The sequence below is a fragment of the Caloenas nicobarica genome, chromosome 1 (genome assembly GCF_036013445.1).
Source record: "Caloenas nicobarica isolate bCalNic1 chromosome 1, bCalNic1.hap1, whole genome shotgun sequence".
In the NCBI taxonomy this organism is placed as follows: Eukaryota; Metazoa; Chordata; class Aves; order Columbiformes; family Columbidae; genus Caloenas; species Caloenas nicobarica.
In genome coordinates, this window is record NC_088245.1 from 53,494,879 (window position 1) to 53,520,214 (window position 25,336).

A 25,336-nucleotide genomic window follows, 5' to 3' on the forward strand; every position below is an offset into this window, starting at 1 on the left:
ATGAAGGCTGCCACACATATCACAGTCAGTCTGTTGTTTAGTCTAGATGCAGCTATGTCACCCTTCAAGTAAATGTTATTTGCCATACAGCTGAGTGAGGACAAGATTACAGCCTTAAATTTATTATATTCTAATTCAATCAGAAGATGTTATTCTGTCTGGGACCAAGAGTACATGATAGCACCTTCTGAAAACTCTCAGAATAAAATAATTTGCATGCAAATGTCTGGTTAAAGGCAGAATTGAGCAATAAATGGAAGATGGGAGCAGAGGAGGCTTTATGGGGTAGGGAAAGGCATGAGAAAAGAGATGGAGTAGTCCCAGGTCAGACAGAAGTCAGGCTGGTAATGAATATATGGAATAGATCTCAGAGAGGCTGAACGCCAAGAATGTTTTCTTGTATCCATATTTCATTCTTCTGTGGTCTGCGTAACTCTTCCTGTTTTCCTCCTCTCACTGAACTAATAGCACTTTGGCTGCTCAGATAACATCTTTCCTTTGTCAGCTAATTTCCATTCTGAAGGAAATCGAACAATATGCATGACAAAAGAACTGAGAGATGGTCTTTGTCCCTCCTTTTTTCTGTCCAGCTATAGCACTAGGGTGCCATAGACTTCAGATATCCATGGAAGGACAGATGATACAGATGCCTACAAAGAGGCAAAGCTGCCCCATCTGTCTCCATGCTACCTTGGAGGTGCAGGAGATGATCACATTTAGAACAGAAGTCTTAGAGGTGATGGGTTTGGGAAATGTGATGAGAGACATAAGTGATACCTACTTTTTCTCCCATGACTCTCATACATTCTAAACAGTCCAAAATGACTTCCAGAAAACTAGAATTAGTTAGTGGAGAAGCATGTGGTAATTGCACTGCATTTTTAGGTTTAGCAAACCATCTCAACTACAAATCTGAAGACTTTCTAAAACTGCTTAAATTATCAGTAACTGTTACATGTATCAGTTATTTTAGTATTTAAGGTAAAAATAGGAAAGTCAATTCAGAAAATCATTTACATAGAATAAAGAATACTTTGTGATAATTCCAGCACAAACTTTTGAATAGAGAGATGTAGTTAAAATACACACTCAATTGTACCTGTCCAATAATCTACATATACCCATTTCTGCATAGAACATATATCCATTTGCCTTTCTTTACAGAAAAAAAAAAAAGCACAAACAAAAAACCCCCTTATAAACTAGATTTGCAATGTCATCTTCTCAGTTGTCCTAAGTCTTCATGTGTATGTGCAAACAACTGCCTAGAACAATGCTTTATCCATTTCACTACAAAGTCCGTTGAACACTAACTTTGGTCTATTAAAACTGCAGTGTACCAATACTTACTTTGGGTCTGACACAAGCAGTGCAGACTAGCAAAAATCCTGAGACAGCCTAGTAGCCAGAGACAGTCGCTTGGCAAAAAACTGTGAGAGAAAAGGAATATGAGTCAACTGCGAGTCATCACCTAAGGCTGAGCTCAGTCATAGGCACTTTCTTTGCAAACCAAAAAGCTTAAAGATAATCCATTCTTATGGGGTTTTTTGTGTTATGTAAAAGAAAAATTGCTAAGCAATTTTCCAGTAGAACTAATACCAACGAATGAGAGTTTTAGAGTGTGATAATATTTGCAAGAAGTCCTTGCAGTTAAAATTAGTAAACTCTAGCAGTGTGTTTTCAGAATGAGGATGAAGTATTGAAGATGAAAAGATTTAGGCTACGAAAAAATATAGGAAAAGGAGGAGATGTTACAGTAAACAAGAAGGGAAGATATAGTCCAAGTATTAATGAGGAAGGAGAGAGAAAAAATTTGGGGACATGCCTTACCAAACCTCTAGGATATTCATTAATAAGTTGTCACCCTATCATGTCACACATACATTATTGCCAGGATGTAAGCTGCCATATACTACATTAGTTGCCAGAATTTGCTGTATAAATCATGCTGTCTTTTATAGGCTCCTGTCCACTTCTTTTATAGGGAAAGACCAGCATTTTATATACAAAGCTGTTGTCGTCATAATACAGTCTCAATTACATTAGTTTGCAATTAGTAGCAACTTTCATTGAAAAGGCATCGCCTATAAAGGGCCCTTTGCAAACTGAGATTTATGCTGTTATTAATGCAAAACAGCATGAATATTTTGTAAGAGAAAGTTGCTCCAAAAACTTTCTGTTAATTAAGTATAGATTCTGATAAAGTAATAGTGTGTGGAGGACCGCTGATACATTTTTGCAATGAGGAAATTAAATGTCTTTCCTTATATATAAAGTTAGTCTGACTAATGCTTCTTTCTTTGATCCCACTTGTGTTCGCACTTAGCCCAGCTGTAGCTTGGCTGTGCTAGCGACGCTTACCTGCCCTCCCAGGAGATGCACCTGTAGAACCATACGTACTGGAACTACTGACTACAACAACTTTTGTCCCAAGTAGCACTTTCTACTACTTTTAAATAAAGTTGCTCAGTTCCCAATGCTCAGATTGCTGTTTCTGAATTTTTTAATCCAACTTTTTATTTCCCTGGAGTAACAGTATAAAGATACTGTTTGAAGTACATACTGCTTCAAACTGAAAATCAGCAAGAAGAAATAAAAGTGTCGGGTTCTGACTACATTTCAATTATGCCTCACCAGCAGATTTTCTTTATTGTAGACACACACCTATGCGTTTCTTTATTTCTTGGCAACAGCCTCATACGGTTTTTGGCAGTCTCCGCCAGAATAAACAAAAAAAACCTCCTTGAAAATGACAACACACATCCTGATTTGCCACTCTATGCCAAGCTGCAGTGGCAGACCCTGACAGTAACATGTATTAGAGAGACACCACAATGGACCTTATTTGTGGCCCATACACTCCAGGCCTCAACCAAAATACCAGAGTTTAAATTTTACCCTAATACTTAATCAAGTTCCTACTTAATCCTTCTAGGAGCATTCGCAAGCAAAGCTTCCTACTGACATCTGAAATATGTATTTTTACTGCATACCATGATTAAATTTTTCTGACATATTACAGTAGAAACTTGTCAAGAACTTTCTACTTTCTTCAAGTAGAAACAAGTCAAGAACTTAGCTGGCAACTTACTCTATCAGTACATAAGGCAAAATAGAAAATACAGGAGCGTATGTGTATGTATTGATTGGTGTATTATTGCTGACAGGAAGACAAACAGGTTCTCTCTGGAAAATCATTGCATGCGACTTTGAAAACATATACAAAAATATCTTAATAGAAACTGTTCCAGTTATTTCTCTGAGTATTCTCTAATTAGAATGATCATTGTTAGCATGTGGAAAGACATCGTTTTTTCTGAAGCTGGAACACAGGTCAATGTGATCTAGCATATTTAATGGAAATTATAAATATTTTAAGAGCTAAGTTTAAATTAAACCTGGAAGCGTTTTTTGTCTCAATCTGTATTCTTTAAAAGTAGAACAAGATTGTAGGATTAACTTATTAAATCAGAATATGATTATGAGGAAATTTGGGGTGTGGTTTGGCAGCTGAAACGAAAAATCCATTACAATGCTGATATGGATTAATCTGATCATGTTTTTCTCACTACAACAAAAAAACAGACACATACATATGCTTTTTCCATAGAGCTTGAAATGTTTCTTAAATTGTTCTGAAATATTTTAGTTCAAGCAGTTTTAGAAACAAAAATTAAACCTATGTTCATGAATGAAACAGCAGTAACGAAAACAGTGTCATTGCCTTTCTTTAACTTAATACCTCAGGAGCTCAAGCATTTATTAAAGTGAACAAGGGTGACTTAGATTTTCTTTTATTCATATTTCATTGTCTCAATTCCTTAGTGAATGGTTTATGGAATATCTTCAATTAGGCATTACAGTCTCATAATACCCACAGATAAGAAATTAACCCTATATTTTATTATTAAATTTCCCTTTTATTGTGTTGGAAAACTCTAAGAATATATTTCAAAGTATGGGTTTAACTCCTTTATTTAGCTGATTTTCTTAGAGGTCATTTTACTTACATCAGTTTGATAGGTGCTGAAACTCAACTGGGCACTCATTTTATTCTTAAAAATGATAACATGAGTTCTTATATTCTGAAAGCACTTTACACATAAAAATGAGTGTAACTGTTTCCCGAAGTTGTGTAAAGGCAAAAACATCATTTCACTAATGGAGATGACAGTAATTTTCATTATTTTTGCCTCAATATTATGATCTATCTTCTAGACTCAAGTATTTCTTCTTTCAAAACAAGAACTTCTGTCAGATAAAACAGAGTGACAATAGGTAGTAAATGCAATATATAGTAATTCAATACCTATATTCTCAGACACTGTATAATCTAATAGTTACTGTATTTATATTCATCATTCTCATAAAAGCCCCTTTCTTCATTTCTATTACTTTCTATCATTATCCTGATTATTACATTTTCTTTCCTACTTTTGCTTCCTATATATGTGTTTCCATTAAGGTTTCAGGCTACCAGTATTTTCATTGCTGTCTTGGATGTACAGAAGGACAGACATTGGGCAAATGCTGTGGTTAGGCTGTAACTTTTTTCTTTCAAAGAAAGATTTTCACCAACGATTTACCATTATAACGATTTGAGGTCACCCCAGATGACCACAGGTGCAAAATTCTACCACTGCAGAACAATGATGAAGAAAATGACTGGTTTTGTGACTGGGTTTAGAGATAATCTTCAACTCCATGTCTGCTTATTTTACTTGTCTTCTTTGCTTGCACCAGAGTTGGAGATTCACTGAACAATGTGCATTCCACTGAAAGGAAATTCAATTTTGCCTGTTTTCGTGAGAATTTTCATCTGCACCTCAAAAGTGAATTGCCTTCTAACTGGGTTGCCCCATTCCTCTAAGGAATCCCTTAAGCTAAATCTGTCTCATTTTAGTAAATCCCTTATATTTTATATTTTTCCCTGTATTCCATTATTTACACCTCTTCTCTCCATCACCCTCTCCTGATTCTTCAGTTTCTCGATTCGTTATCCTGCTGTGAACTTTTTTTTTTTTACAAACAGGTTTGTTGAAAATAAAGTTAAGATAAAATATTTCGTATTGATTAAAATCCAAGTCCTGTAGTAATATGAACTCTACTGAGTCACACTAATTTCAACTTACTGAGTCATCACTCCTGAAAAAGAATGTTTTAACTTTTTTTCATTTTCCATATACAAATCAGTGTCCATGTAGTAAAGATGATATAGTACCATATAGGTAGGTGACAAGCTACACTCATGTTGTTTATATCATTAAATTTAACCACATATTTCACAGAAATCAACCTCTTCCATAAGTGCTTTGGAAGTGATTTGAGAAATAGAGGAATCTCGGTATATTCTAACAATTTTCTCCAGTTTTCATTAACATCTTAAAGATGCTTCATTCACTCACAAAATATGCACTAGAGCGTTTTTCAGTCTTTAAATAATTATTTTGAAACATTCTGTCAGTCCAGAGCTCCAGAAGCCTTTGTCCCGTTCAGCTAATTATCAGCACAGCATCTTGAGCATCCTAAAATTTGGCTAGCATAAGAGTAAAATTCACGTGTCAGATTATTCCATAATTCATTGTCAAGCTTGTGCTTTCCAGTAGGAAAAGCACAGCAATGATGCGTGGGTGATTCTGTCCTGCCTGCTGCCCTTGATCTTCATCGTCTTTTCTCTGCAAGTTGCCTGTCCCTTTGAGTGCTCGACAACTGTAGCAGCTTCACACAATGTGAGGGAGCAGAAAATGCTCAGCAGCCTGTGATCTTTATTAATGCCAGAGTTTAATTGCGACATACTAAAACCCCCAAAGCTGTTTCTAGCAATTCTTTTGTAGTTCAAATGAGCTACCAATATTGTGACGATGTTATTTCAATGCGAAATCTTGTGGTGTTCTCACAAATATTTGGAATAGTAATTATTGAAGACCTCAGCATGCCCACATGCCTGCAAGATATTGCAATTTCTTTCAGTCATTAAACTTAAACATTGCTTGGACACACCGTTATCTTCAATGTCAGTTTTAGATGTTTATATGTCCTTTCTCCCATCATTGTAGCAATAGGACACTTCATATTTCTGTCAGTGTAGTTACATTTGCTGTTCTCAGGGAAGTAGGGAAGATCTCTTACTCCTTTTTTTTTACCTTTTTTTTTTTTTTTAATATAATTGTAGCTGTGGCACAGATGGATAAAATAGCAGTACCATTTTAGCAGAGCAGGGGGAAAGGATTTGCCATCAGGTGCTCAGTCACAGTCAGGCGTTCTAACCCTTGGGTTATACTTCCCTTTCAGCACGGCTGGGGCTAATGCGGCACTGGGAGACCTGGTTAATATAATAATGTTCTCTGCTCAGCCGGATTTGCTTTAAGCAGTGCTCACAGAATTTTAGAGAAATAGAGTTGACTTTTGTTGAAAAGCAAAAATAAGAAATTTTTACATGCCAGAAACCTATGTCTGCATGCCATCTTGAGAATACTTAGGGCTGACAGCAGAGAAAATCCCAATGTTAGGAGGTAGCTTCCAGAAAAATGTACTGCCGCAAACTGACTAACTTGAGTGAAAAAGAACAGGAAGAAAAAGCATGAAATGTTCAGAACTAGTGAAGTAATTCTCCATGAATATTTTGACACTTAGCTATGACATCAGCTCATCTGTCTTTATACAGTAAACAACACAATATTTTGCACTTGATATATTTAACGAATACGAAATATATGCAGGTATTGAAATATGGCTTTTTCACCTCTAAAATTGTAATTCTAAGCTAAAGGCAAAATTAACTTTCATGTATATTAAATGGATGACTTTCATTAGGGTTAGTTTTATGTATTATATATGTTTTGCTCATGGCAGTAGCTTAACCTAAAGTTAAATGTTATCTGTTGCTGTGCAAAGGTCTAAGGTGCTGCACTGTTCATCCCACATAGTAAACTCCTTCATGGCCAACCCATTAGAAATTCTGAGTTCCCACCACCCTACCCTCTTCTTGTACTTGGAACCTTATTTAACTTTTTCCCCTCTTCATCACTCTTTTCAATTTTCATTCTTCCTTCTCTTAACAAGATTCTTGTCTTCTGTCCATGCTGACTTCAAATTACCTCTTGAGATTGTCTGTCTACACCAGTTCAAAATGGGATGCTGGATATATATTCTCTTTTTTTCCTGTGTTCCTTATTTATCCCTGTGCTATAGGTTATTCGTAATTCCTTCTATCATTAAAGATTTTTCTATGTCAAGAATTTTGTGTCACCATCATTTTTCCTCTCTCCTAAACCAGATTTTCTCTTCTTCCCTTCCAACTAAGACTTGTACACAGGCTCTCAGAATTCTCCTTTCCAACCATCACAGTGTTTGTTTGGGAAATAAGTTTTTCAGGATAGTAGGGCATCAAATATGAAAAAATTGCCCAGTGTTAGGACAAAAAATAGTTACCAAGGTTTTGATGGGTGTCAGTTTGAGCTTCAGACAACTACAGACGAATGGAAGGAATGACCGTGCTAAAAGCTCTACTGTGGTTCAACGTTTTCCTTTTTTTCCCAATTTCCCCAGAATTTCATAGCATTTTGACCAGATTTAGAATGTTGCAGAGGTAGCTATGATGCATTCAAAATTTTCTGCATGAAGAAAGTCAGACAAGACAGAAGACAGAGCAGGATGGGCCAGGCTCCGCCAACAAGTGGGAATGTGTGTAAAGAAATTAAGTCCACAGCATAGATCACCTGGAATCTGGCTACCTCAGGGCTACAGAGCAGGGCAGAGTCCTGCTGCAGAGAGAAGGAAATGTTGCAGACACAAAGTCTCTTTCAAGAGATGGGGCAGAGAGCAGGCCACAGCATTAGAAATCGACTATTGACTTGCTTTCCTCCAGCTATCTCCTAAATAACTAGCTGTCCTAGAAATTTCACAAAGATATGTGAATTTAGACCAAAATTCAGAAGTTCACTTCTGTTCATGATAACACTTAACTGTGTATTTAAGTACTGCTATGCACAGATATACTCTGTAAGTATCTGGAAGCTATTCTGATCTCATCTGTGTTACAACCTTACCACATCCCCATACCGAGTTCATGATGCCTCTATAATTAAGAGATCTCTTCACGTTTGCCTTTTACTTTGGACAGCTTCAAATAATTAAAAATTCACCTATATTTGCTGTCAGCCCTACAGGGATCAGATAACAAAGTCTGCAAATTTCTTGCTGATTTGTTCTTGATAAATACAGGCTATCACTTGAATTGAGAAATGGTAGAAATACCCTCCTGTCCTGAACTGTATGGAGTTATTACAATTCTTAATTTATTAACATTGTTTGCATATGCGTTCACCATTTTTTGTGAATAATACAGTTATTGTATTGTAATAACCAGGTGCGAATCCAGAAACAAGAACCATGTTTGAAGCAAAGATAACATCAAAACCTAATAATTCCTAACTTAATAGCAATACATTATAACTATAATGTGATTATGATCTGATTTTACTCTTCTGTGTCTATTAATTCGTGTATCAATAAAGGTCATTATGAGACTGAGAATAATTATGGATTATAGATAAATATATATCTTTAGTAACAGTAGCTATATTAAGAACCACATTGAAGGAGAAATAATAAACAATTATCCATGTAACTTTCAAATTTCCAGTTCAATGACTTAGATATAATTGTATTTGGTAATTACAATACATTCAATGTGCATTGTGATTCATGCTTTTAGCTACCCAGTTTTAACCTTACGGCTGACCAATTCTCTTTTATGTTCAGACAGTAAGAACAGCAATGGTAGATCTATGGAAGTATAGACAAATGTGGAGCTTTCTATGCAACATCAACATGTCATTTTAGTTTTTCATTTAACCTCTGAGTAATATTGAAAAATAATTGAAATTAAATTGAAAAAATAATTTCTCTCATGTTTTTACAATAGGTTATTTACCGATTATTTTACAGATATTTATGATAGCCTGAAATTTATCTCATAAGCCTTTTTGTTTTCCATCATGTTTGTAATACAAAGAATTTAGAATGAATAGTCTTAAAAATGTGATAAAATATAATGTTTACTTTTACATATTTTTAAGTAACTTCCAGTATAAATTAAAATCTAGTACAGTTAATGTGAATTAATTATAAACTTCTTTAGTATTTTTGAATGATGCTTTAGACTGACTTTGGTTGTTATTTGCTTGTTAATGCTCATCAATTACTATAACAAATAATATGTAAATATGTATTTAATTTAGTTACATAGTTAAATACCTTATGCTGAGTGATTTGTTGTTCTTGGTTTTCATACCAGAGTTTTAAGTGAAATCATGGGTAGATTTCCTATTTGTCTATTTATTCCATCTGATTTAGAATCATTAAATGTTGTCAATAATTCTTGCAGTCTCTCTCACAATGAGGTGGCCAAGAAAATCACCATTTGGTACCATACACTTTGTAGTTAGAATTTCCATGGCACTTAGATGCACAAAAATTGATAACCTTTTATGTCAAATCCAATAGCTGTTACTGGAGCATTTGGAGTGCCTTGTCTCAAGACACGAAAGGTCACTGAGGATGACAGTGGTGAAACGGCAAGCACAGTCTCCCTCAGGAGTTTCCAGTGAAGTTGAGGTCCTCAAAGCTCTGAAATCTCTGTTTGAGCACCACAAGGCTTTGGATGAAAAGGTACAGTATGGAAAAAAGCTTACTAAATACACTCTTTAGCTTATTTAACTTTGCCTTATGACGCAGCAGAGCAACAGTGTTCTTTATATACTTCATGGAGTATGCCCTGTACTTACAGCATTTACACGTGTCCAGAGAAATCCATAAGAATGTATGACCAATAGCTGTAATGCACTTCAGGTCATGTTAGCTGTCTTTTGGAGGCAATAGTGCTGACTTTTCAAAATAAGCAAATCTCACCCCCACCAGACATGATTCTCCTATTTAGCATTAAATAAGCATGACACCATGGAAATTATTGTCTGTACAACATGCTTTTAAGTTATTGCTGGGAAAATGCAGGTATCTCAGATTTTAAAAACACAGAGTAAAAAGGCAGAACAAGATCTTTCCAACTACATAAAGGAATTGCCTCTTAAATTTTTTTAGGAGGAAAACCTCCTAAGTTTCAGAGGTGTTTTTAGCATTTAATACATAATCACAGTGTTCCCTCTACAAGTAGGGTAACCTAAAATAGACCCTTCATTATCAGAAGTAATGAAGGGCTTGCATAATCAAGGTAAAACCCACAGATGATAACTGCATCTAGTCATGCTAATTAAGGGAGTCTTTCCACTAGATTCCTCACGTGTCCTGTGCCAGAAAGACTCTTTTGCGTGAATGAAACTTTGTGCAACTATGATGTATCACCTTGAGCGTTGCTTTACATGAATTCAGAAATCCAGTCTATGTCTAGAAACAACATGCTCAGAAGGTGATGTATCTGAATTATAAGTGCCTCAAAACCACACATGCAGGGAGCACATGAGAACGGTTGCTCACAAGCAAAGAACCTGGTTTCTTATGGGGTCTGTCTTGGTTGATTTGCTTGGGCTCGTCTCTGTGGCTGAGTCGCTTCTCTGGTTGAGACAGCTTGGTGAGCAGGGCAGACACCGTGCAGCACAGCGTCTGGAGCCACTGACCACACAGGTGAGCTGTGTTGTGTAGAAGCAGTTCATTGGTCCCATAGCAATAAATTTAACTTTTTAAAATTCATAAGTATGCTCAGAATGTTGGCTATATTTAAGGAACTATTAAAAAAACCCGGCTTTACAAATAGAGTATCTATAGTTATATAATATTTATTTTCATTGATAATAAAGATGTGAAACCCTGTGAGTTATGCGTCATACTGGATGAACTATCAGGTTCAAAGTTAAATGAGTAAGTTATGCCAAGTCCAAACTTATTTTGTGTTTAGCTATACCTCTTCAGTTATATGTTCTATTCAGTTAGGTAGCATGAAAGCATATTTAAAGAAAATCTAGAAAAAGGAGTATAATTACTTCTAGCTGCTGTAAGCCATTAATTCGGTAAGCTTTTGGATGTCATTAAGACTTTCAAAATCCTAAATTATTAAAAATACCTTCTGAGAAGTGATAGTGTTTATGGTTTGAGTCTTGATCTTTTATCCAGCACTTTAAACAATGAGAAAACTGTAAAAATATTAGGGAGCTCTCATGTTTTTATGCTTTTTGACACTGTACTGGATAAATATCAGAAATAATAAGTACTAATCCTTAAATAGATTCTGATTATTCAGCAGTTATGTAGTCCTTACACATTTTCTTTTGTGAATGTTTTAGTGTTTAGGTACCATGCACTTTATTTTGCATCTCATTTTGAAAGCTATTGTACGGAATTAGATTGAAGTTACATATGATATTTTGAACTATATTTCTGAAAACTCTATTTTTCTATTTCTTTAGTGTAACATGTTACAATTAGTATTCAGTTCATTTAAAAATATTGGAGTGGCACAGGTACACATCTTATGTACATAATGGGTCTCTGTCCCAGTGGTAATAATAATTATCAGTGTAGAAAAATCAGCCATCTGCAATCATATTAACAAGAGATTTGTTCCATTATAAAACACATTTTACAATTGATTAGCAAAAAATACTTTGTCCTATGTGCTATTCATCTATGCATTGAACCTTCTTAAAATTTTGATATAATAAATAATATTTTATTATAAAATCCAAGATCAATCAAGAAAAGAGTTTTAGATGTTTAAGTAATTTTTTATAAACCTAACACACATTATTTTCAGTTACGAATCCTGTATAAAATTATGTGTTTATCTTATGGTATCTCTCTTTAGAAGGATTGGATCAAAGACATTTTATATATCACCCAGATACCTGATGATATAATGCTGTCACATTATACCACACATTGTCAGCATTATTGGTATTTTTATTCAAAAATAATGGAAGTGAAAAAAACTGCGTACACCCAAATGTGCCAAAAAACCTTTATGCCATGTGAGTCACCTACTCTACACTTTCTTTAACGGAAAAGTTATTTAAGTTAGATTTGTTTCAGACCCTTCAGAAATAAGATATTACTCCACGTATTGGAAATCAGTTAAAGTTATTAAGAGGTTAATAGAATAATGTACACTAAAGCTCCTAGAGGCCATCTGGCCCAATCTGCTCAAAGCTGAGCCAACTGTTTCAGGTTGCTAAGGGTCCCGTGTAATCAACTTATGAATATCTCCTGGGAGAAAACCTATGCCGGTGCTTCAGTACCCTCACTGTAATTTTTTTTCCGTAATACCTAGCTGGAGTTTCCCTTGTTGAGTCTTGCACCTGCTTCCTCTTGAGCTGTCACTGCCCATCTCCAAGAACAATCTGGCTTTGTTTTCTCCATATCTTCTGGTTAGCTCATTATAGACAGCAATAAGGTCTCCCATGAACTTTTTTAGGTTTGACCTGACCCGGCTCTCACAGCCTCTCCTCATACACCATGTGCTCCCGCCCATGACCAACTTGGTGAGCCTTCACTGAATGCTGTCAGTGTCTTTCTTGTATGAGGGAGCCAAAACCAGACATAGTCTCAGAAGTCCTGAGGGGAATAATAATTTCCCTCAACCTGCTGACTGAACTTTCACTGATGTAATCTTATGTATGTCTGGCTTTATTCACCCCTCAGTCTCTTCTGCAAAATTTCTTTCCCCTCCTCAAGCCTGTCCTGTTGCCTGGGGTTGTTCCATTCATAGTAATGGGACTCCACTTGGGCTTTGTGCCACTGATCACAAACCTCTGAGCCTTGCAGTACAGCCAATTTTCAATGTGCTATATAATCCACTTCTCCAATTCGTATCTCACCCTTTTTTCTATAGGGATAAATGGAAGATCTTGCAGAAGACCTTGGTAAAGACAAAGTAAAAAACATTCACTGTTCTCCTTTCATCCATGGAGACAGTCATCACACAAGGCAATAAGGTTGACCAGATTTCATTTGCATTTGAAAAAGTCATAGTGGCTTTTCCCAATCACCATCTTGTCCTTTATATGCCTGGAAATGGCTTCCAGGAAAGTTTGCTCTATAACCTTCCCAACACTGGCCAGCTTGTACTTCCCTGGATCTTCCCAGGATAATTCCTGCCTTTCATGATGGTGGACATGACATTTGTCATTTGTGGATTTTCCACTCATCAGGAATCTCCCCTGACTGTCATTACCTCTCAAAGATGAAAAAGGCCTCACTATGGCAAGTTGATCAAGTCTCTCAGCACCCTTGGATGCAGCCAATCTACTCCCTGTCACTTAAGTATGTCTGAGTCACAAGGGTCCTGTCCTGTATTGTGGGTTATGCTTCACTCCCACAAACTCTGCTGCTATGCTCAGAGGGACCTGAGAGTAGAACTTTGCACGAAATACTGAGGCAAAAAACAGCATGGTATATGATACACTTCTGTCACAGGAAATAAGTGTTGCCCCATCAGAAAATGCACCCAAAACCAAAGTAGGTTAATGGATAAAAAGTAATGAAAACTTTCAAAAGTGCATTGAAAATGTATCATGATACTTTGCAAATGGATAATGGAAACTTTTCTTTATTTTTTTTATTCACAAAAAATGTTGACTTTGAAGCCAACAATTTAACCCTTACCTCCTTGAAAAAGTGTAACAAGATATTTTCATAAAAATATTTGCCTTTTAAACCCGCAAAAAGTCTTTATGTTCTTCCTAAATGCAGATTTTCTTTCATGCTTTCACTTCCTACACTAAAACATCTTGAGGTGTTGTAACAAGCTCTGTCACAAAACTTGACTGATTGTGCAAGGATTGCTATGTACACAGTATGAGAACTACAAAAACGTCCTCATTACTAGAACAAAATGCAATGAAAAATACAAAACAGACTGGAAGTTGGAAAATAAAACATATCAATTCAGGATTCATATATCCATGGAGGCCTACTTAAGTATAAGGAGAACCTGGAATGATACCTTAACTTATTTCAAAAAACCTATTGACTCTCTATATATTACAAGAAGTCTGGACTTTGCCTTTACGTTTTGTCTAAAAGACAGACCAGCACAGAGAGATCATGGCGATGATTGCATTATTCAGAGAAAGTGTGACTGTCACTGACAGTTATTTCCATGTCTGACAGCCACTTCAGCATCCCTTCATTCCCTGGAGAAGGAAAGCTTGGGATGAGGTTCCCACGCTAGAGAGCCAGTTCTGTATGGCTGAACCCAATAAGTCCATCTTAGCAAGTAGAAGGTAGTAAAACTTCTTACCCCGTTATCCATAAGAGATCCTAGCCATGACGAAAAACAGTCTTCGTAGTCCTCTCTTGCATAGTTGTAGTGTATTTTGTGAGAATTTTCACTTTATGGCATGGAGATAATGAAAAAGTTAATCTAGTTTATAAAGATTTATTGGTTTTTGTGTATCTCAAAGAAATCTCATTGTGTCTCCTTGGGCAAGTGACTTCTGTCACAGCAAATGAAATTGATACTGCACTAACTGTATTATTATGCTTATTTAGAAATTTAATTTGACAGAAGGTATACATATTTTCAAACATCTTTATATATCTAATTATGGTAAATTTTTTAGAAATCTCAAAACACAGGACATGGGCAGTTCTGCTACCAGTTCTAGATTTTCTTCACATTCAAAGTCAAATTGTTTTTTCTAAGTGTATGGCTAGGTTATATCCTACAAACAATGAGCACTGTTAAAAAAATGAACAAGTTTTAAACCCTAGAGGTTAAGACTGGTTACAACTTGGACTGATGTGAAATTCTCACTTAATATTTCTAATAGCCTTTGCTATTGCAGAAGTCACTTGAAATTTGCAGCTATATTCATAGGGATGATAGTTTGTATGGAAACTTCAGTTAATTAGCCCTGATGTTCTTAATGCTTCAGATTTCACAGACTTCTCTTACTGCTACTAAGTAGCTGGTATCTTCCTTTGTGTTATTTCATGCAATTAAAAGCTTTAGAAATAATGTAAGACAGTACTATGAAATATTTTGAAATATTATATAGGAATATACATGGCATAGTTTATAATACAGCAAATGAAGATGAGGTTTATTAGACATCATTAGACTTGAACAGAAAAGAGAAGCTCAGATTAACTTAATGGTTAGAATAGACGGGTATAGAGTAGGTCAGGGAAAACATATTCCTTATATGCAATTCAGGAAGAACAAAAACTAGAAAAATGATTGGTTTATTTATATCATTATATAGCTGTAAGTGACTTCTGTCATCTGTCTGAACACATTTCTTTTCCTGCAGCCTTTTTCATATTTTGATTTAAACTTGTGGTTCAACATTTAAATTGTACACTTGGAAAGAAGAAACTGTTTCAAGCAATTTCTTTTCCAAATCCATTTTTTAAATCGATTTAAGAAAAATGTGCAGATGATCTTGAGAGAGGAAAGCAACTACGAGATTTTATTGTCCTAGCTAAGATTCAAAAAACACTGGTTCTCATAAGATTAATTCACAGCAGAAAAGTATACCTAATATTCTTGCAGATAAAAACAACCTATTCATGTCAACATTATCACTACCTTTTTATTCATTAGCAGGTAGCTAGGAGAGCTTTTATTCAATAGACTGTTAATGAAAAAGGTTATTCAATTCTAGCATGTGCAAGTGTTTTTTAAAAGCTCTTTGTGGGCTGCAGATCTGGAGAGAAAGAAGAAAGAATTTGACAGCAAGGAAAAAAGTGGGAAGCAGTTGCTAGGAGACAAAGAAAGATGGGTGATATTTTGCACCAACAGCAGTGCTAACATGACATTGACTATATTGCATTTCAAGATAATGTGGTTGCATTTAAAAGCCAGAGGAATACCAAGTCATCTGGGCACGTGCTGGATACCCCCTCTAACATGGAGAGAGCAACTCTTTCCTTCGGTGTCTGTGGCACTGTCATGGGAATCTGTCCTTTAAGAACGCATATTATAGCGTCTTCTGATCAGGTGACACCTGATTAGTCTTACTTTGTGAAACCTTGTTTAGTAAAGCTTTATCTAGTGCCAATAAAACAGAAATACATTGAAGGACTGTATGAAATTTAAGTTAGTGTGTTATTTCTGAAGTGATAAACTATCTAAGACAATACTTAGTTTTGTGAACTATATTTGCTCAGTTACTGTATTTGACTTCTAAAAAGGAGAAGACAATGTAATATTCTAATCATTAATCTGCATTCATCATATGAAAAATCAGAATTATCAGAGAATACTTTGCATTTGTTCCTGCTCCTTTGTCTCTATCAGGATACTGACCAAGAACAACATCCTTTCCTGCACCTCTCATAAATTAGAATGAATCTCTTTGGTTTTTTGCTGTAACATAAATTTGAAGAGAGAATCCAGTACAAAATTCTTTGCAATACATTTGTATATGGCTTTTCAGAGGCTTTGGCTGTTGCCCTGTATTTCGATTCTAAGGTTATTCAAATGAACTTACAAAGTTCAGGAAAACATGAATAAAATTGCTAACTGGTAAATATTGCTCAGAGTAAAATCTTTTTCAAATTATATGTATTCCGCATATGTTAGTATGGCAATTTTAGCTTGTATTCTTTCCTGGAATGTGAATGACCCAATCTGAAATCTTTACTCAGCTTTTATGTTCTTCCTCAAGTTTATTTTGAAATCAATTGAAGACTGAGAAATAAATTTAAATTAAGAAATAAAGTGTCTGGGCTGTAAACCAGAGTTGATTTCTCCTTCAGATCAGACCACTGCTGTACCACTTTTTTCTCTTTTTCACTGATAGAATCAAACATTTCCCTCAACTTTAACAGCTGCTATGCATGTGGTTGAACATGAAGAATTAGTTGCAACATTTCCAATGTCACCATGGCAAATGTGAATTTGAACTCGTTGTTCACTGGTCAGATGACAGGAAAAAAAGAAGAGTTTTGTGTCAAGGCAGGTTGAACAAATAGGGGCCATCAGACCACAATTTTGGATAGGTAATTATAAAACAGGCAGCACATTAACTTACTACATACGAGGGAGGGGAGAGAAGGCAAAGCAAGGCAAGGCAAGCCAAAGGAAACAATTTCCAACTGTTGCTCTGTGTCATGCTGGCACTGTTTCATGTTCTGAGTAACAATAGGGCAAGAATGAAAAAAAGTTGAATTTGAATATAATAGCTTGACATTCAGAAAAAAGACATTAATTCTCTACTTATTTTTGCTGAAGTGCCACATAAAAAGTGTGTCTCCTAAATTTGCTTTAAAACAAATGCCTAATATTTCCAGGGACTGTTGTTTTCAGGGTTTAAAATGTCTGTAGGAAACCCACTAGGATTCAGTTCTACAGTGCCACAGTGTATAAAGGTGAAGGATAATTTTTCTAATTCCACCTCCTTGTGCAGCTGTGACCTTCTCAGCAATGTGGCCTGGTTGATTTGCAAATTCTAACACTATTCAAAGTGAATGCCAGTGTTAGACACCTTACAACATATTTTTTAAACGTGTATTCTCATTTTTAAAACACTAAGTCTTGAAGATATGGAAGTTTCAGGAAACGTATGACAATTTAAAGTACAATTGCCAACTCATTGCATTTCATTTCATCTATTTACAACTGCCGTCTTGTGAACTTTCTCTCAGTCATCTTGTACCCCAGCAGTGCTTATAGCCAAGTGGACTGAAACCAGAAAGATGACTGTCATTTTTCCATGTATTTTTTACATCTAAGCTGAGATTTCCACTCAGAAATTATTTGCCAACTCCCACTGTGGTTAGAGAGACTGAAGTCAGGCCTTTTGAAGACAGGACCACACCACTCACTGGTAGGACATGGACTTTAATGGTGGAGAGCTAGTGAAAGGCAGAAATGGTGGTGGGAAGAGAAGCAGGATACAGAAAGGGAGTTTGGGGATCCACAGAGGAACTGGGGGAACCTCTGGGAAGGCACAGAGCATGGTAGGAGTAGAGAGAGAGGAAAGATGTGAGTACCAGGTAATGGACTCATGGTGCCTTGGACTTTTTGTCCTTCTGGATAGAGAAACAGGTCATGGGGCAGCCCTTGGAAGCTGGTAGAAGAACTGGAGAAAAGATACTGTTTTTCAAGCAGAACATGATATAAAAAATAGGAAAAAGGAAAAAGGAAAAGCAAATGAAGTAGGAAATACTTTTTCAGTTATTTAAACAATTAAAGATTTCCAACTACAGCCAGAATAACTGATGTATTATTGTGATGTGAAGTATTTTTATGAAAAATAGAATTAGACGGAAATTATAAATAAATTAGAAATAGTAAGTATAATATTTCAAATCAATTTTACATATTGCAAAAGCAATATAATTTAATATTAAAAATATAGATATAAAATTACTATGATGATAGCTTACATACTATCATAAATTGGAAGCTTTATGAAGATGTTTCCCAGGAATTATGTAGCTCATTTTGGAAAGCAAGCTTCATGATTAAAGCTTTTTACATACATCTTTGATGAAAAATAGTACAAAAATTTAATAAATAGCAAAACCTTTTAGGGTTTATTGCATATTTTCACTGCGTTCGTTGTCCTGGTGTATGAAAACAGTTGAAACAGTCATGAAAATTTGCAGCAATTTTCACTGTTATCACTGCCACTCAGAGATGGCTCAGTACCTGCCACTTTAGGATGGCTTAAACTTCATTTGCATCAGATGAGGAACAGGCACAGCCAGTCGCTGCAGCTCAGCTATTGATTGTGCAGTCACACCCTTTAGATCTCCATTTAAACTACAACATGTATCTCTGGGAACATTAACACTTGATTTTTTCAGTCTTATAGTGCTAAAGAAATAGGTGGAAATTAATGAATCAGAAATTGGACTAAAAAAATGAGGATTCTTTCTAATCTCGAGAATGCCTTAATATTTCTTATACCTTAACACTCTTCAACTCATTTTTCTTTTACTCCTTTGAGCACCCGTCACTTGTGATTTCTGTTCTGTTAAGTCTAGCAATATTGTTTTGTGTATAGTAAAACTATAGTTACCTGAGGGCCTTCAAATAATTTATGCAAATATATAAAATACATTTTCAATTTTTGTTTCTTTTAATAAAGCCAAAATATGTAAAGAGGATGAAAAAACTCAAAGTACTGCATATTTGTGTTTGTTAGAGAGGCTGAATATTTGGGGTTTTTTCTTAGTGTTCATTTCCTGAATATGTATCTGATCTTTACATTTAGCTAGTTTTAAAGTATAGTGAACATGCTATGTTATAGTTTTGCTAAGTAATTTTCATCTGTTAAAGTCTAAGCCATTCTTTGGATGCAGTGAGTCTATTTGCGAAATTTCACTTCTATCAGTGGTAGTGGAAAATAAAGTATGTAAGGAAAGGTAATATTTATTAGACTGAGAGGTGTCACTGGAAAAAGTATGAAAGCATTAGGACACACACAACCTTTCCAGGGTTCTCCTGTATTTGTCAAGGATGTGAAAACAATTGTACATACATGAAAATGTACGATGTTCCATTGTGCATGAAAGATTGATTTTTACTTTGCTTTGTTTTCCAGCTACATTTGTTGGTCTAATAGAATATGCTGACTTTCCCTACAAACATTGGTAACAGCCTTAAACTTCCTTGGATCATCAGCTGGAACACCATTGCCACATGTAGCTGGAACGTGTATAGAAATAAATCCTGAGCTTTGACTGATCAGCCAGGTTGTAAAGTCATTTAATGTGAGGTCCCTAATGAAATTGTGTAGATTAGGAGAGGAGTTGCCACAGAGTTCCTGCATAGTCAGGAGAGACAGTCACCTACACACAGCACTGAAGATCACTTTAGGTCTGACTTGCCTTTGGTCATATCGGGAGACTGACTGGCGGCTACATTGCCAGCTTAGGTTGCCTATTGCTACATGAGCTGACGCTGAGCCAGAGCACTCAAACAACAGTAAATATGTCTTCAGAGGTATTAAATTGTTATTTAATATCAATAATTAATATGTTGTAGTAGTAGTAATAATGATGATGATAATAATAATAATAATAATAGAGTAGAACATAGACATCCTTGGAACAGAATCGACCATCTCTGAAACTGGTACAAACACAACAGTCTTTTCTGCTTATGAGAGTATATCTTGTTTATGACTTTTTGCAAAACCCAAACAAACTGCATGATGATATAAAAAATCTTTAGTATGTGTGCCTGAAAGCAATGCTGAAAGTTATTTTTTTCAGAGAATTCGTTGCATTAAATTAATATTAACAGATTAGTCATCTTCCACGGAGTGGACTTAAAACATCTGCAAATGTTTTTTTCCTTATCTTTTGCAAAAGATGCTTGTGAAGAATGTTTTATTTCAATGCCTAATGTGGTCTTAGAATATTCGCATTCGCTGTGTATTCCATAACACTGTAGGTACACTGTAGAACAGCGGTATGGCATTTAAAGTTTGACACCTATTGTTGTGGGTTTAGTCTTCCTACAGTTAGGTTTAAATGTTTAATACCACAGTATGTCTCATGAAGGGATGCAACACACATGCCTGCAAATGGACTGGCAGGGCATACAGCAGTGCATATGGCAGATTATGTAATCTTTAAAGACTGATAGAAATTACGTTACTGTACATATTTTGATTTTTCTTCTAGGTAAGGGAACGACTGAGGGTTTCTTTAGAAAGAGTCTCTGCACTGGAAGAAGAACTAGCTGCTGCTAACCAGGAGGTAACATAAAACACTTTCTCCCATTCTGAGGTTCAATTTCTCTAATACTCTGTCCCATGTGTTCCCTGTCACTCTTCTTAAAACTGTCAGAAAAAAAAGTAAAACAAAAAAGATAAATTACATTCTGAGTAAGCTGCTCAGTGAAGCTTGTTGAAAGTGGTTGTAAGATTAATACAACCTTCTGTTTACTGATTGATTCCTTTCTCCTATTCCCTTTTGAGCAAGCCAAAATCCAAGAGATAGTGATAGATTCCCAAATTTTGTACTCGACATGAAAAAGGAGTGAACCAACAAATACGTCAGATACTATAAACTATAGCCTGAATTTCCATTTTACCATAAAGTCAAGTAAAACACACACACACATATATACACATTATATCCACATTGGTGGGGGAAGGATTATGGATGACCTTGACATTTAGTTTTATCTCTTTGCTTTTAATTGCACTGTATCATGGTGAACTGTGGTGCCACATAACTATTGTGAACTTGGACAAGATATGTTTTTCCTGTATGGTAGTTTGCAGATTGTTCTCTTTTGTTGGAAATGGTGAATAGCAACACACAATTGTCTTGCACACACAATTGTGCACACATATGGAGATGAATTTTGCACCCCAGAGAGACAATTCTGCGGCCAGAAAATATCAATGATGGAGTCTGCTAGTGACTTTACCATTACCATCGTGTTCCGAATCTCCACCTGATGTGTGCATCTCACTCTGTTAAAAATACGTCAGACAAGCAATATAATTGCATGAAAGCTATTTTGGGTTATGTCCATTTACTGGTGTTATTTTATACTCAGGCTTAGGACAAAAGCTGAAAACAGCCACAAATAAACTTAAAGAACTACTAAATAATTCTGGAAAAGTGGAATACCTGTGATTCAGAATAATATGTGATAATGTAAAGTAAAGACTCCTAAAATATTTTTTTTTCTTAAAGCAACTTCTTAAAAATATGATCTGCAATTAAGATACCAGTACTTCCTTTTTATAAACTAGGAACAAGATATTTTGAATCATCCCTTTCTTCTCTGAAGTAACTGCATGTCTCTGTCCAAAAATAAAATCCTTCTTTTATTCTTCCATTTCATAATGTGCAGAATACTTGGGTTCAAATGACTTAGTTACACTGTGTTGCATAATCTGTTATTTGCACTAGTGTTTATTAACTAGAAAGCAGCCCTTTTGGTCAGTCAGGCCAACTGAAATGCATCACACTCCTCTAATCCCTCCCATTCATGATCCAATTAAATCGAAGTTCACTTCACTGGGCGTGAGACCAGGTCATTAGAGCATGGCATTGTTATTTGGAGTTTTAAAGTGAAACTTATATTGACAGTAAGGAGTAAAAACATACACAACGAAATCAAATTGAAATAGGACTTTCGTAGCCTTTCTTGCCCCACGTCCTTAGAAATGTTGTACTAACCTTGTGTCTACATTATAGGAAAAACACTTAGAAGGACATTTAATGAGCCAAGCATAACATGACCATTGATGCAATCCAAATACTGTTATTCTAGTTTCCTGTGAGGTGCTGTTAAAGCCGAAAAATGGAAATTCAATTGAATAATAATGAAAAAAGAGCTAGATGGGAAGACATGTGGAAGAGAATGAGTGGATTACTTTCAAACAGTTAATGCATTTGATCAAGAGTTTGGATAATGTTCACACAATTAGTTATTTAAACAAGACAAAATTAATTAGAGAACTGCAATATAGAAGCCTGGTTTTATACTACATTCCACAGTGAATACACAGGCAAAAAATTCTTTAAATAATTATTGTACTGTATATGAAAATAAATGGGCCAGGTTTCCAGGGGACTTGAATATATGTTTTTCAGTAATTTCTGTATTCTTGTCATTCAGTGTCTCTTCTCCCAAGAGAAGTCATATTTTTCTTTTATTTCCATTTTCTTATACTGATTGTAAGAGTGTACTACATATTCAGGACTATACCTAGACATAAAATGATGACAGTAAATTGGTTCCCTGATTAAACAAGTATATGATTAGGTAGATACCAAGTACAAGATTCAGGGAGAAAAAATAGTAGAAATGTGTATGTTAAGAAGGCACCTTTCTCTGAAAGCTTATGGCTGTGGCTCTGACACAGAGCAACAATGAGAAACCGGAGACACTCATGAGTACTTACTGGAAATGTCCTTATATAGAAGAGAAAAAGGAGAGAGAGAGAATATAGCTTTCCATCATTAGATGGTAAATAAGCTCTCATTTAACAGTCTTTGTAGCATGTTACATACATAGCAAAGGGAGTGAAAATATCTGTAAACCTGGCAAAGCTGATTTCAGCTCCAGTTGCCAGCACCATCTTACAAAGCACTTCATATTTCATAGGGAATAGTAACACACATTGACTTTAAACTGCAGAGGCAATTGAGATGGACAGTTGGACCCATTGGGAGAACTTAGCCTGTGTAGCTAATATCATCACACAAAGGTAACAAAGTGAGTATTCACATGGCATAAGTCACTGTTGTTGGTTCAGCTGAACTTTTCAGAAACAAGAATGTCCGCCAAATGGTTCATTTCTGTTTTGATTCTGCAAAGGCGTTAGTTTCTATAAAAAGTGAATATGCAGTTTATCTCCTTTTCAAATAAATGTTACACAGAAATTATTTTGATTTTATGTAATATTTTTAATATGCTAGCAGTTCACAATATTTTTTAAAAGTCAATTCTCTATAAATTACAATATAAAATATATACCAAATTATCAAGGGAACCCTTATTTTTACTACAGGTTTAATAATGTTATGGGCATGCAGTTAACCAACATTAACTATTCTATGGAATATAAAGTCTTGGTTTTAAATTGTGTCCAGCTAGAGGATACTTACAGGCTACATCAGCTCCTTATTAAAACATGTTTACAAACAGTGAACCTTATGCTGTATCCTACAGAGCACAGGTTTCAGCTCAGAATTACTACTCTCGAATTTGAGTGTCACCATGTGAGCCAGTATCTAACATTTGACTGTAATCTGTGGAGCACTAGTAAATCCAGTCTGCCAGCTAACCTGGCGGTTAATCTACACAAAATTGGTAGGGGAGCTGTGTCTGTCTGGAGCTGGGGGTGGGGAGGTGGAAGGAACACCTCTTGTCACTGCAATGACACCAGATGCCTAGATTAGGTAACTGACTCTGACAACAAGCTCATATGTAGACACCTAATGCACAGACAGCAAAAATTAGTTATCTTACTCCTTACAAACAGCAGAAGCTCTCTGAATCAGGCAGTAGGCTTCCAAATATGGAGGAGATACGAAATGGACCTATATTACACTTAAAGATTGGATCGAAATTCTCTAAATATATGTTTCACTAGGGGAAAAAGTTATTTGACTATATATTTTATTTTACTGCAACTGATTACTGGCAGTAGAAGGGACCTTTAAACACAGCAGCAATCTGGGTTGCTGCTGAGTGTTTTCAAGCAGACTAGGGCAAGATAATTGCCTACAGTAATTAAATTCCGTAGTCATCCTTATAATATTTTCTTCTTATCAGCCCAAATTATCACATTTTATTCTTTTATGCTTGCACTGGAAGCCATTATGTGTTCACAACTGGTAGATGTCCTATACGTTGTGTCTGTTGTAGCTAAGATGAATGGTAGATATTGTTAATTTTCTGAAAAAATTACCTCCCATTTTTAGTGAAAATTACTGTAAAACAGAGCTACATTCACTTTTCCCTAAGGTACTTTTAAAATGATGCTAGTTTTGATCTACATAACCCATGGTCTCTCCAAATAGTTTCTTTGCTGAAGGTTATAATTTGCAGACAGCAATTAGCAAACTGCAAGTGGTACATCCAATACAAAAGCTCAGTGGTACAATAATCTCTGTCTGTGGTTGTTCTGAAGGTAAATGTGACATTTTTCAGTGACTATATGAACATTTTCAAATTCCAGCAAGGTTCTGCAAACCATCTTCCTTTTTACACGTTAACTTGAGAAGAACAGGTCTCATTCGCAAAGGAAGTGGGATGCGACTTTTCCTTCCTTGTTTTGTCATTTATGATCATCACAGAAATTAATATCGAAATTACTGACAAGATAACCACAAATTTGTTCCACAGCTTCTGAAATCCTCTTATTAGCCTTACGGGTGTGAGTCTTTGTTAAAAGTTTGCTAAACTACAGCATATGCAAACACCACACTGAGATGTTTCATTAGCACCATATATCGCCAGAACTCAAACTCTAGTGGCTTCCACAGGGCAGGGATACAAAGATTATAGACAGGTGGTGCCAGGGCCCATAGTGATGCTTTTAAATCCATTTCTGCTGCAATGTGCAGTGTTAAATGACAGCTGTTGTGGTTTCCATTAACAGATTCCACTGTTTCCCAGAACTCTCAACAGTTTCCCAAAAAATGACATTTAGAGCTTTTTTCCAAGGCTTGTATGTAAAGTTAAGCTTTATACATAGTTAATACTGTACTGGGAAAAAGTAATTTTTTAAATAACTGTGCTTACTTTGCACACAAATTTTATCTTGCCCTTCTTAAACATTTATCCAGCTCTTGTGAGATCTTCCTGTGTTAATATGAATTGTATGATAAGTGGCATTACGAAACCCTTTCCTGTGTCTGGTTAATATGCTGGCTTTTCCATCTTCCCTCA

General features: G+C 35.6%; 1 protein-coding gene across 5 annotated transcripts in view; it reads left to right on the plus strand.

Moving 5' to 3' along the window:
• PPFIA2 (PTPRF interacting protein alpha 2) overlaps positions 1–25,336 on the plus strand; it is a 315,886-nt gene that overhangs the window by 193,957 nt on the left and 96,593 nt on the right. For 4 of the 5 annotated variants that reach the window (XM_065626973.1, XM_065626972.1, XM_065626971.1 and 1 more), the window contains 2 exons: positions 9,508–9,672; positions 20,599–20,673. In XM_065626973.1, coding sequence (XP_065483045.1) covers positions 9,508–9,672; positions 20,599–20,673 — 240 coding nt within the window. The remainder of the gene's footprint in view (positions 1–9,507; positions 9,673–20,598; positions 20,674–25,336) is intronic. The other variant, XM_065626975.1, reaches the window with a different exon arrangement.